General features: G+C 45.9%; 1 protein-coding gene across 7 annotated transcripts in view; it reads right to left on the bottom strand.

The window, feature by feature from the left end:
* LOC310854263 (mitogen-activated protein kinase kinase kinase kinase 4-like) overlaps positions 1–14,950 on the bottom strand; it is a 67,499-nt gene that overhangs the window by 37,498 nt on the left and 15,051 nt on the right. For all 7 annotated transcript variants that reach the window (XM_083758844.1, XM_083758846.1, XM_083758845.1 and 4 more), the window contains exons 3-9: positions 10,093–10,149; positions 4,703–4,827; positions 4,193–4,304; positions 3,942–4,032; positions 2,583–2,713; positions 1,206–1,260; positions 512–590 (exon numbers count right to left, since the gene is read on the bottom strand). In XM_083758844.1, the coding sequence (XP_083614970.1) occupies positions 512–590; positions 1,206–1,260; positions 2,583–2,713; positions 3,942–4,032; positions 4,193–4,304; positions 4,703–4,827; positions 10,093–10,149 (650 nt within the window). The remainder of the gene's footprint in view (positions 1–511; positions 591–1,205; positions 1,261–2,582; positions 2,714–3,941; positions 4,033–4,192; positions 4,305–4,702; positions 4,828–10,092; positions 10,150–14,950) is intronic.

Here is a 14,950-nt window from a genome sequence, read left to right as displayed (position 1 = left end):
GCAGTCAATGAGTTAACACATTTAGACCAGATTCTACAAACATCTTCTAAAATCGGTAGTTACTTTTTCGTGCCAAGAACATGCCCTCCCACCCCATCTGAAGAAGAGAAGATTTGTGTTAAAAATCACTTTCAAGATTTTTCTAAAATGTTCACAAATAACAGATGCACAAATAACAGTACAGGCTTGCATCGCCGCAGCCACGCCGTGAGCTTGTAGATCTGCTATTTTTTGAGAAACGTAGTTCTAAAAACCACTGTTCTAAATCCTAAGAGTTTTCTGAAAGACGTAATGTTCCTATAATCTATACCGGCAGCTAAAATGACACAGACGACGCATTGCCGGCGATTGAAAGGGTTAAAACTATAAAACCAATGGAAGACTAACTTCACGTTGTGTCAATAACTGTTAGGGTTTTAAAAGAGCAGGATGAAAGTGCGCGCGCACGCACACGCACACACACACACACACACACACACACACGCACACGCACACACAGTGACTGACTCACCATTTCTTAGACTTGAGCCTTGGGGGAGGGTTCCTTGGAATGAGGAAGAGTGCACGCATGGGGTGCATGTCACAGAGAGCTGGAACAAATCACAGATAAAAGTTAAACCCATTCTGACCTGAGATCAGATTCATACGAGGTTTCCACTGGACACACACTGGTCTGATTAAACATACCACAACAGAAGCGTACGTACGTGCACATATCTGCACGCACGCACGTGCAACATATAGGTTCCCTTATCTTTTCAGGCCGCAAACCCCCAAAATAATCATATTTGAACTTGAATCTCTTTCTTATAATAATATTTGGGCAATTTGGTATTAAAAAAAGATTGAAGGTCTTAAAAGTCATTACATTCTAATGTGCAGACTGCAGATACCCTGCATACACTTATACTGTATGTTGGTGTGTTTACTGTTGAGTGAGAAAACACTGTTGCACACTAGCCCATTTTCGGGCGCGAACCCTTTTGGTGTTAGCATTATGTTATAATTTAGCTATTCAAAAATAGCAGACCTACAAGCTCATAGCGCGCCACCGAGTGGCGCGCTATGAGCTTGTAGGTCTGCTATTTTTCGAATAGCGACTGACATAGAAACATAGCTTTTTCAGAACACTGTCAGGATGTAGAAGACACTTTTAGAATCTGATCTCAGGTCAGAATGGGCTAGAGGAGAAGAGAGGCACTCACGTGGGGCTCCTTCAGCCATCTCGATGGCTGTGATCCCAGTAGACCATAAATCACTCTGCAAGATGAGAGGAGAGGAGAGCCTTCGGTCAGAACCACTCACAGACACACACACACACACACACACACACACACACACACACACACACATACACACACACACACACACACACACACACACACACACACACACACACACACACACACACACAGTGGTGGAAAGTACTGTACTTACTGTAAGTACAATTTGGAGGTATTGGAACTTTACTTGAGTATTATAAATATAATTTTATATACTAATATATATATATACTGTATATATCTAAATAAAATCTTTGTTTTAACTATAAAACAATTTATGTTGTGAGAACCAAGACAATAGTCCTCACAAAGCATCACAAGCATACTAATACTAGTACACACGCACATGCACACACACACACACACATACACACACACTGACAGACACTGTTTGACTGCTTAATAGAGTGACCAACAAACCAAGCCTTCATCACAGCTACTAAACAGAAGCATTGTGCATCCGACTGTGCATGAGATCTTACTCTGTAGTCGTACGTAGCATCAGGGTTCTTTTTTTTATATATATATCCCACGGTTTTTGTAACCCATTCTTTCACCCAGTGTCTATTATCTAGCGTAATCCTGGGCGCTACGCTCCCTCTGCCAACCTGGGGAGAGCAACGGACTGACCTCATGCTTCCATCTATGCATGAGGAGTCCAAGCCGCTTCGTTTCACCTGACAGGGGGGCAGTTTCCCCTGGTTGGACGTATAGCGCGTGGAAGGAACACGTTATTCCAACTAGTTCCTTTCCCCTCCATCAGACTGACCAGGTGGAGGCAGTTTAGAGACCAGGATTACTGCATGTTTTTTTGTGAGGGTACCTACGTTAGGGGACACGGGGAGAGCATGCAAACTCCACAAAGAAAGGCCCTTTTGCCAACATCATTGCCAACATCAACCTAGGGTAAGAGCGCTATGAGCTTGTAGATCTGCAATTTTTCAACAGCTAAAGTTTAAAATAATGGTTAAAGTGATTAAAAGCTAAGGTGGCACAGATGCGTTCCTGGCATAAACATCTTACTCCGCAGTCGTATGTAGTGTCAGAGTTCTAACCCCATCTGAAAATATGTTGTTCCAAGGACCCCCCCAGAAGCAAAGATATGGAGTTAAATACGTTTGCTGTGAAAGAATATTATATTCAAAGATTTGCACACGTTTCCACAATTTTTCAAAGATAGCAGATATGTGCTACTATATTCAACAGCTGAAGTTTCAATAATGGTTAAAGTGGTAAAAAGCTACGGTGACACTAAGCCGGTGACACAGATGCGTTCCAGGTCTCAGTGGTGCGTCTTACTCTGTAGTCATACGTGGCGTCGGGGTTCTCGTCGCAGGCGATGACCTCGGGAGCCATCCAGTAGGGCGTCCCGATGAAGGTGTTCCTCCGGCCCACGGTGCGGTCCAGCTGGGCGCTCACGCCAAAGTCCACTGGAGAGAGAGAGAGAGAGAGAGAGAGAGAGAGAGAGAGAGAGAGAGAGAGAGAGGAACCGCCCAGAGACGTGACGTCAGTGTTGTTTTTGGCAGCAAATTTCTATTTTAGTTTTAGTCGTTGTCTCTTGAATAGTTTTCACTTAGTTTTAGTCACATTTTAGTCACCTGGAATGTTCTAGTGTTTAGTCTAGTTTTAGTCGACTAAATGTCAAACGATTTTTAGTCGACTAAATCTACAGTTGATTTAGTCGACTAAAATGTGTTTTGACAGGCCTTGATGTCGTTGTAATGACATATTTTACACTTTGGTTGCATGCTGAAAATAGCAGATCTACAATCTACAACGCGTCGCAGCGCGACACGTTGTGAGATTGTAGATCTGCTATTTTCAGCATGCAACCCAGCATAAAACTGGATCCCTTGTACACTAGTCCCTTACTAACATTTTAGTCTAGTTTTTATTTGTTGACGAAATTGTCAGTATATTTAGTCTTAGTTTTAGTCATCATAGATTAGTTTTTATCGTTATTATTATTACTTATTACTTCTTTACTTTTTTCAGTGAAAAAAGGTAGTCGACGAACATTTTTCGTCTTAGTTTTAGTCGACGAAAACAACACTGCGTGATGTTAGCAAGGTTTTGCATCGCAAACCATGGGTGGCCGGACCACCACGCCCAGTTACACTGGGACCTCTTTTCCACCGGTTGGGAACCGGTTCAGTTCAGAACCAGTTTTTAGTCCATGAGCCAGACCTCCAAAATAGGAACATTAATTATGATTTGAGTGGGCAAAACCATACCTATATTAAATTCTCAATATAAGTAAATTAATATATGATAACCCTTCTACAGTAGTAGCTTTTTAATATGCATATTTTCCTACATAATGCCTAATTTGCATATTTAAACGTACAATTTCAGAAAATGTGTAAGTCCGTGTAAGTAATCAATTTGGGAAGTTTCATGGTGATAACTAACTACTATAGGTGAAAATTACAAAATGTGTGATGAATATGAAAAAGCTACTCCTGTGGAAGGGTTATCATATATTAATTCATATTGATCCTATAAACAATTTAATATAGGTATATGGTTTTGCCCAGTCAATTGATAATTAACATTCCAGTTTAGGAGGTCTGGCTCATGGACTAAAAGGGAGGCATGGGGTACCATTTCTGTTGTCTTTGGTACGACACCGGCCCGGGGATCAGTTGAACCACCTACCCAGTTTAACTTCTGCGTTCTCTGTGAGCAGGACGTTCTGGCCTTTGATGTCACGATGGATCACATGGTGGGCGTGCAAGTGAGCTAGACCCTATGGGGGGGGGGGGGGGGGGGGGGGGGGGGGAGAGAGAGAGAGAGAGAGAGAGAGAGAGAATTTAATGCTTCCAGTCCTGTAAGTACTATACTGTAGGTGTCCAGGAGGAGAGGAGAGGAGAAGAGAAGAGAAGAGAAGAGAAGAGAAGAGAACTTACTCTAAGTATTTCTCTGGAGATATAAGCGATCCAGTCTTCTTTCAGCTGGTTCCCCTTGGTGTTCTTCACCAGGTCTGTGATGGACCCAGCACCGCAGAACTCCATCACCAGCTGCACCACACACACACACACACACACACACACACACACACACACACACACACACACACACACACACACACACACACACACACACACACACACACACACACACACACACACACACACACACACACACACACACACACACACACACACACACACACACACACACACACACACACACGTTATTACAGTACTCCATCCATAACCCCAGCTCCCAAATGCAACGACTTGTCCAGTCTTTACAGCTGTCAGCAGCCTGGACGTGTGCTGAACAGCTGGCCCAGCTTGCTCGCTCGCTCTCTCTTTCTCATTCACACTCTCACACACACACACACACACACACACACACACACACACACACACACACACACACACACACACTCACACACACACACACACTCACCCCAGAGCTGGTCGTCATGTCCTGGTGGACTCTTCTTGATGAAGGCTCCATAGTAGGTGGCTATGTTTCTGTGGTGAGAATACTTCTTCAGCATGTTGATCTCCAGCTTAATCTCCTCCTCTTCATCCTGAACGCGCACACACACACACACACACACACACACACACACACACACACACACACACATACACACACACGCACACACACACACAGTTAGGCCATATTCTTAATCTGTGATTTGTGAAAGGAGCATCCACACTGTGTTTCACTAACAATTAGCACAACGTATAAAATTATGTTTTGGAAGCCATACAGCCACCCGCTGAAGACATTGCATCGAGGTTTTAACCTTTGCATGTGTTTACATAATTATGTCTTTCATCTTAAACGAACGAATAACCAAAACTAAGCCGTTGCATTGTAAGCCTGTACAGTGACCAACAGGTGTAGTGTAATGCTGCGTTCGCACGTGCAGATGCAAAGATACAGTCTACCATTTATTTCCAAATGCAAAGATACATCCGACGTTTGCAGCTGCTACTAAGGATCAAACAAATGGATTGTTCAACTTCCAGAATGATGCATGGCAACAAAGCTACAACTGTAGCTGTAATTTTGTTTAATTCCCCCTCCTCGCTTTTTTGCTCTGGCTGACAAAAACTTGCGGGAAGTTGCGGTGTCTTTTTGTAGTCCATGTCCATTGTTTCCCAAGCCTATAGGTCCAAAAAGGGCACGCAGCTGAGACGCTGGATTGTTCTCCCCTCCTCCCCTCCCCCCCCCCCCCCCCTCCTCCTCCCACACATCAGTACGGACGCACGACTGATGATGTCAACAACCGTGTGAGCAAATATGCTGTGATCCTTGCATCCTTGCATCTTTGCATCATTGCAAAATGCCCCTGTGTGAAGTGAACACAACGTTAGCTCGGTCGGCCGGCCGGTCACGCCCACTCAGCAGCGACGTTGACAGTGATCGACAGCGGCAGGCTAATTGAACGCACGCTGCATGCGAGCGGACGGCAGTCAGCTTTACATTTACACCACCTATAGAACCCAGAGGAGGAGGGCTGTGTACAGTACGGTATAGGATCCATAGGAGGCACACAGTCAGTGCTATCAGTGCATAGGCTAATGTGTGTGTGTGTGTGTGGGGGGGGGAGGGGGGTCTTTTGTCTGTGGCTAGAGAGACATCCTCTTAGCGGCGCTCTGCTCATATAGCTGACGTTTAGTCATTTACAGGGCATATAGCAGTGATGGCCATTTTGTGGTACCACAGATAGAACTGAGAGTGAACACATGGAACCAAATGGACCCTTGCGGGTCTGTGACTCTGAGAGTGTACACATGGAACCAAATGGACCCTTGCGGGTCTGTGACTCTGAGAGTGTACACATGGAACCAAATGGACCCTTGCGGGTCTGTGACTCTGAGAGTGTAGACACGGAACCAAATGGACCCTTACAGGCCTGTAACTGTAAGAGTGTACACATGGTGTGTCTCATGGAAGGACAGAAACTCGCCTACCAGTGACATCCGTGGATCCATGGGGAATGTAAGCTACTGTAAACGAAATGTCAGGCTTTCTATTCCTGGAACGTTAGCATGTTGTAATGGAAGCCACCGTTCTCAAGTTAATGAAAAAATGATGTCACTGGTAGACGGGTTTCTGAAGTGTCCAGTGTCCACAGCCCTTCCTCTGAGACACAGACTGAGTAGAAGGAAATGGTGCCATTGCATCATGAGGTCCAATTATCAGGACCAATTATATGGACTACCAATTAAGGTAGATTTTGGGCGGGAACCCCTTTTGGCGTTAGCATTACGTCATGCTTTAGCTATTGAAAAATAGCAGATCTACAAGCTCAAAGCTTGTAGCTATGAGCTTGTAGGTCTGCTATTTTTGAAAAAATCAAATAACGACTGACATAGAAACATAGCTTTTTCAGAAAACTGTCAGGATGTAGAAGACATTTGTAGAATCTGATCTCAGGTCAGAATGGGTTAACACAGATGTAGGTTGTCTGTGCGAGCGGCCATGACGCTGCACGACTCGTTCTGGGTTGTTTTTGTCCAAGGCCTGAATATTTCTATAATTAAATGTACTATTATGATTTAACCTGCCATTTTGGGCACCTCTTTATATGGGAAAAAAATAAAATAAAACAAAATGCATTAAAAAAAAACGTTATTTCTATTCCATTTATTTTTCACAAATTACAAAAAAGATCCAAAATTGCAGATTATGACCACGGGCACATCCGCTATAACCGGACTCCGCCAGATGGTGGCAGTAGTGAGTAGTACACTCCATCTGGTCTCTCTCGGGAAGGGACAATGTACCCGAACCAATCAGCGGCAGGTAGAGGCGGGACCAAGGCGAGATTGATGCCGTATTGAAGCTGTGCCACAGCGCACATGCAGACACAACCCTAACAGGACTACAACTCCACATCATTATGGTAATTAAGATGTGCCACAGCGCACATGTAGACACAACCCTAACAGGACTACAACTCCACATCATTATGGTAATTAAGATGTGCCACAGCGCACATGCAGACACAACCCTAACAGGACTACAACTCCACATCATTATGGTAATTGAGCTGTGCCACAGCGAACATGCAGACACAACCCTAACAGGACTACAACTCCACATCATTATGGTAATTGAGCTGTGCCACAGCACACATGCAGACACAACCCTAACAGGACTACAACTCCACATCATTATGGTAATTAAGCTGTGCCACAGTGCACATGCAGACACAACCCTAACAGGACTACAACTCCACATCATTATGGTAATTAAGCTGTGCCACAGTGCACATGCAGACACAACCCTAACAGGACTACAACTCCACATCATTATGGTAATTGAGCTGTGCCACAGCGCACATGCAGACACAACCCTAACAGGACTACAACTCCACATCATTATGGTAATTAAGCTGTGCCACAGCGCACATGCAGAGTTGCAGACACAACCCCAACAGGACTACAACTCCCAATCATTATGGCAGGACGGTATAGCAGATTTTCGCCGCGCTGCATGGTTCTGGGTTCATCGTCTCTGCCTGAGAGAGACCAGATGGAGGTAGGAGGAGGTCACGTGTGAACTCAAATACTGCTGCAATCTGGCAGAGTCAGGTTACATCCGCTATTCCTCACTGAAAAAGACAGGCAGTGCCGCGTGAGAGTTACACTTGCCAGTCGGTGTGAAAACCATTAGGCCATTCTGGACGGGAACCCATTTTGTTGTTTTAAGCATTAGGTTAGACTTTAGCTGTTGAAAAATAGCAGATCTACGAGCAACAACAGATTTTCAGATGCAGTTCGGGGGCCAATTACATATAATTCTTGGGGTCTTGACATGAAATATTGAGCACCACTGCACTCAGCACTGACATAGAAACATAGGTATTTCAGAAAACGGCCAGGATTTTATATAAGACGTCATTTTAAAACGTCGACGTCATGAGGCCTAAATGGATTAGAGTGTGAACGGTGGAACAGGAAGGAACACGTACAGTAATCCTCCTCCCCCATGGCACAGGATGTGGTTGGTTGAGCAACAGGCAGGTGTACAGTAACTACAGTTAGGTCACCGGCCTGTTTGCTCATCATGGCGAGGCTACAGTGCACACAGAGGAGTGGCGGCGCGGGGCGAGTCACTGAGTCACTCCCCAAACCCTGACGCACCGCTGTCAACATCCAGGGTGGCCATTCGTCACGACATGTGATGTGACGCACGACTGGCTGCGCAGGGTTTGGTTTTTCGGTTCCTCAACATTGTAGCAACAGGGTATATTGTATACTTAACCCATTCTGACCTGAGATCAGATTCATACGAGGTTTCCACTGGACACACACTGGTCTGATTAATATACAGGTATATATGTATGCAATATATTTATATTCATACAGTAAGCCAATTCAGATCGAAAGATGATTTGCTCATTGTGTACTGCGTGCGTGCACGTGTAGACATTTACGTTATGTTCATTCATGTATAAAAAAAACATCCTAGTATACAAAGTGCCAGGTCAGGTGCCTGTGTAAGCAGTACCAAGCACATAAAACCAAGTACGTTTTTGTTCTCAGTTCACACTTCCGTTCTTTTATTCTCAATTTAAAGCACTTTGTAAATTTGTTTCAATAGGTGCTCAATAGTATTATTATTAGTATTTACTAGTAGTAGTATTAGTAGTAGTAGAACTAGCTGTAGTAGTAGTAGTACTGTTGTTGTTGTTATGTAGAATGCATGGCGATAACGGAGAAAAGAGAACACAGGGTTCTTATGAGGCAGACGATACAAGGGCAAGAATGCTACTAACGACTTGATGCTTTGGCCTCAGCTGTGAACCACTCACTGGGGGCACACACATTACCACCGAGACCGCCGTGCGTGCGTGCAATGTTCAGGACTATGTTGCTCCAATATTATTACGATTGTGCGGGTTTACTGGCCCCCGCTTTTACTCTGCACAACTTCCCATTCTGTGTGTGTGTGTGTGTGTGTGTGTGTGTGTGTGTGTGTGTGTGTGTGTGTGTGTGTGTGTGGTGCGTGTTGTTGTCCTTTCATCTCCAGATGGGACCTCCCAGAGGCCGAGGGTCTGCCCGCCGGCCACCGAATGACGCACAGCATCCCTAACCCTCGCCTCCGCTGTGGGTATATGATACAACTCTGGCTGTGTCATGGGGGAGGCGTGACATTTACTGCTCTGCAGGCCGCAACAATGCAGCCACACACACACACACATGCGCGCACGCACGCACGCGCACACACACACAACGCCCCCACGCTGGACCGCTAAGCGTTTTTGAACGCGAGGAGGAAGGGAAGCGGAGGATGGGGAACAACGTCTAGAAAGATGAGTGTTTTGGCTGTCATGCTCTCTGAGGCCCCATATACACACATATCAAACACATGCTCTGTGTCTTGCCTGTGTTTAATGGCCGCCACAATGCTTTTCCAATGGGAGTCACATGGTTTGACCAAACATTTCAGTTTGATGGGCAGAACACAGCCATCAAACACAAATGTTTTCGGTCAAACCATTGGAAAAGCATTGAGGCGGCCATCAAACACAGACAGAACACAGAACAAGATGGCCGTCCCGTAACGCAGTGTTTATACCATAGGTAGGACCATTCATCGCTGTTGTCGCACAGAAAACACGTATATCTCCATATTTTAAATAGTTTTCAACTCTGTGTGGCGGTCAATATCGGACACAAACATTCTCCTGTGTGTCTACATACGGTGTGTGTGTGTGTGTGTGTGTGTGTGTGTGTGTGTGTGTGTGTGTGTGTGTGTGTGTGTGTGTGTGTGTGTGTGTGTGTGTGTGTGTGTGTGTGTGTGTGCGCGTGCGTGCGTGCGACCATCCTACCTCTGTGACGTCCATGACCTTGATGGCGGCCAGCTGTCCGGTTTTGACATGGCGTCCCTGTGGACAGAGAGAGAGAGAGAGAGAGATGAGCAAACTGACCATTCATTCCGATATCACTCCCCCCAGATTCAGCACAAACCCCTGCACTGTAGTTTTTCTAACTTATTCAATCTTATTCACGCAATATAACAAAAGTCCTGCTGAGAGAGAGAGAGAGAGAGAGAGAGAGAGAGAGAGAGACATTGTTTTCACAGTGGTTTCATGGCAGTGTGTGCTTTGCCTAAATTGAACTATGGTGAAACAAGAGGAGAGAGAGGGATTAAGCATTAAGTAGAGGAAAGAATGGAAGGCAGGCTGAGACAACGGCAGCTAAAAAGACTGTGGGAACAAACAAAGCACGCATAGTGGAACCTACGTTCCAGGTTTTACAGGCCAAGACCTCCTAGCTGAGGGAGAGATGAAGCAGGGACCCCTTAGCTGAGGGAGAGATGAAGCAGGGACCCCTTAGCTGAGGGAGAGATGAAGCAGGGACCCCTTAGCTGAGAGAGAGATGAAGCAGGGACCCCTTAGCTGAGAGAGAGAGATGAAGCAGGGACCCCTTATCTGAGGGAGAGATGAAGCAGGGACCCCTTAGCTGAGAGAGAGATGAAGCAGGGACCCCTTAGCTGAGAGAGAGATGAAGCAGGGACCCCTTAGCTGAGAGAGAGATGAAGCAGGGACCCCTTAGCTGAGAGAGAGATGAAGCAGGGACCCCTTTACTGAGAGAGAGATGAAGCAGGGACCCCTTAGCTGAGAGAGAGATGAAGCAGGGACCCCTTAGCTGAGAGAGAGAGATGAAGCAGGGACCCCTTAGCTGAGAGAGAGAGATGAAGCAGGGACCCCTTATCTGAGGGAGAGATGAAGCAGGGACCCCTTAGCTGAGAGAGAGAGATGAAGCAGGGACCCCTTAGCTGAGAGAGAGAGATGAAGCAGGGACCCCTTAGCTGAGAGAGAGAGATGAAGCAGGGACCCCTTAGCTGAGAGAGAGATGAAGCAGGGACCCCTTTACTGAGAGAGATCTTATGCCCCTTACTCCAATTTAACCTCCTCCAATCTACTAGATCAGCCGATCTACTAGACTAGACAGACAGACAGACAGACAGACAGACAGACAGACAGACAGACAGACAGACAGACAGACAGACAGACAGACAGACAGACAGACAGACAGACAGACAGACAGACAGACAGACAGACAGACAGACAGACAGACAGACAGACAGACAGACAGACAGACAGACAGACAGACAGACAGACAGACAGACAGACAGACAGACAGACAGACAGACAGACAGACAGACAGACAGACAGACAGACAGACAGACAGACAGACAGACAGACAGACAGACAGACAGACAGACAGACAGACAGACAGACAGACAGACAGACAGACAGACAGACAGACAGACAGACAGACAGACAGACAGACAGACAGACAGACAGACAGACAGACAGACAGACAGACAGACAGACAGACAGACAGACAGACAGACAGACAGACAGACAGACAGACAGACAGACAGACAGACAGACAGACAGACAGACAGACAGACAGACAGACAGACAGACAGACAGACAGACAGACAGACAGACAGACAGACAGACAGACAGACAGACAGACAGACAGACAGACAGACAGACAGACAGACAGACAGACAGACAGACAGACAGACAGACAGACAGACAGACAGACAGACAGACAGACAGACAGACAGACAGACAGACAGACAGACAGACAGACAGACAGACAGACAGACAGACAGACAGACAGACAGACAGACAGACAGACAGACAGACAGACAGACAGACAGACAGACAGACAGACAGACAGACAGACAGACAGACAGACAGACAGACAGACAGACAGACAGACAGACAGACAGACAGACAGACAGACAGACAGACAGACAGACAGACAGACAGACAGACAGACAGACAGACAGACAGACAGACAGACAGACAGACAGACAGACAGACAGACAGACAGACAGACAGACAGACAGACAGACAGACAGACAGACAGACAGACAGACAGACAGACAGACAGACAGACAGACAGACAGACAGACAGACAGACAGACAGACAGACAGACAGACAGACAGACAGACAGACAGACAGACAGACAGACAGACAGACAGACAGACAGACAGACAGACAGACAGACAGACAGACAGACAGACAGACAGACAGACAGACAGACAGACAGACAGACAGACAGACAGACAGACAGACAGACAGACAGACAGACAGACAGACAGACAGACAGACAGACAGACAGACAGACAGACAGACAGACAGACAGACAGACAGACAGACAGACAGACAGACAGACAGACAGACAGACAGACAGACAGACAGACAGACAGACAGACAGACAGACAGACAGACAGACAGACAGACAGACAGACAGACAGACAGACAGACAGACAGACAGACAGACAGACAGACGTTCCCAGGCTCTAAGTCTACACCATCTTCCACAACATTCCCAGAATGCAGTGCGGCCCCCCAGCAGCACCATGCGGCCACTCCTTCCTCCCTTCCATAAACAGCAGGACAGAAATAGAGTCACAGTGCTGTCTCTCTCCCCCCCCCCCCCCCCCCCCCCCCCCCCCCTTTGGAGGAACGGGTGTGAGCGGGTCGGGGGGGATTCCCCTTCTCTCTATCTCTCTCTCACTGTTTACACAGCAACAGTGCAGTCAGTGGATGAAGAGCCACGGTATATAACGCTCAACCGTCGCAGACTGCAGCAGCTGCAGGAGAGTCTGACTCTCAAATGCTTCTCAAACTTCCACAGGTCTCCCCTTACAAAGGAATAGTTCGGTAAACTCTCCCCAAGTTGACAGAGGAAGAGTAGCGCATATAGGACTACATTAGGAAATTAGTATCTCCAAAAAGCAGCCACACAAAATAATCCATATACATTTAAAAGGCTTAGTGAAAATAGCACTCTGTGTGTGCGGCACACGGTAATAAAAACTAAAAACAATCACGTCAATCAAAAAATCAATCAATCATAGTCTATCACTGTACGACGAAAGCGCTCTCCAAAGTCACTCTTTTAGCACATTAGCTGTTTCTAACAATGGGCTATATATAACGTCACCATAACTCCACCATACGTCATCATAACTCCACTCCATATTTAATTTATCCATCTTATCTGTGGAAGAAGGAACAAGGAAGGGAGGAAGAAACCTGGATCTGTGGAGACAACAAATTAATCTTCTTGAGCTTTCTTTTTAAAGTGTAGGAGCCACGAAGGATGCAGACATGCAGTGCCACATGCTGAATGACGTCTCTGTCAGGTGGAAACCTCATATGTCCAAAACACTTACTTTTCAGGATTCAAATCCAAAAAGCATCAAAGGTAGCAGCCAAATAAAATAATCCATACATTTATAAACTAAAAAGGCTTAGTGAAAATAGTACTAAGCCTCCACAAGCTCAAAACACTTCGCATTTTGAGCTTGTGGATCTGCTACTTTTGATGCTTTTGTGTGACGCATGTAGGATGATCAAGTAGGGCTTTAATTTACCAAAAAGAGAAACACAAAAAGTTAGAATAGAATAAGAGCCACTGACTGATCCCTTTTTTTCTATTTTTAGAATTTGGAGAGAAGAGGTTTCTGCCTGACAGCAACAACATACTGATCCCACACATGCTCCCATGATGTGCACACATGTACACGCTCTGGCACGCACAGAAAGTGTATGGATTATTAAGGCCATTCTGCATCAAGGCTGGTGACATGGGAGACAACTGCACTATGCTTTTAGAAGCATGCTTTAGAAGCGACATGGGAAACGTCTCATTCTACTGCTCCGCCACCAACATGTGGAATGTCCTGAGAGACACCATCCATTGAATGCATGTGAATCGCTGGTTTCTTTCAAAACTGTCCTGGGAAAAAAAATCATCCATGAGACCACAAGGGATGGTAAATGTAATTCTCCCATCTCTTTTGTACATATATAGTGTCTTTGTTGATGACACGCATGTACATTTCTGTATGCTGTTTTTCATTCATTGAATACATAGAACCACAATGGAAATAAGCTACCAGGACTTTTTTTTGTGTGTTATCCTTTTAGCTTTATTAATGTCTTAGTGTACCATGTGCCGTTTTAGTCAGTTTTAAGGTCCTTTCAGGCGGGGATCGGGTGACGCAGGCGCGTGACGCAGGCGTCACCTGGATCAACGACAGGTCTGCTCCAGGTCTGATCATGAGGGGCGCGGGACACATAGCGTAAAAAAAAAAAAACGCAATCCACCACCACCCTATTTCACGGGACTGCGCCCACAAAAATACGTTTGCGTAATCGCCCCCTCAAATTCTCTGCGTGTCCGAAATAAACACACGCCTCTCATTGAAAATGAATTACTAGGCGCGTGAGTCGCTTCCCTGTCTGAAAGGACCTTTAGTCATCGAAATCAACTCCGCAACGCTCCCGGCCAGGTGTGACCAGGTGTAGTAGCTACTAGCTACGTAGCTCTGCTACTGGTCCCAGTAAAGTCAACTAAAGACATGAGACAACAACGGCCATGGGACGGGGCCAACTCTACTCCATACCGTGCCAGTGATTGTGTCCATTTATTTTAATTAGCGATGAAATACGTTTTATTGGGAGAAATTAAGCTGCTTCCACATCTGTTCATTACATCCCATAAATCTACCATGAAGCAGGCTGTTGTGAGGAGGCCGCTGGCAGTCAACCATGAGTCAACAATACATCACCTCCTGATTTTTTTTTTCTAAAACAACCTACAACAGGGTTCCCCAATAGGCGGCCCGCGGGCCATTTGCGGCCCACAGA

Source organism: Protomyctophum parallelum, assembly GCF_964188405.1.
Source record: "Protomyctophum parallelum genome assembly, chromosome: 23".
NCBI classification, from domain to species: domain Eukaryota; kingdom Metazoa; phylum Chordata; class Actinopteri; order Myctophiformes; family Myctophidae; genus Protomyctophum; species Protomyctophum parallelum.
The sequence above is the reverse complement of the archived record's forward strand: the minus strand, read 5'-3'. Positions and strand labels throughout refer to the sequence as shown.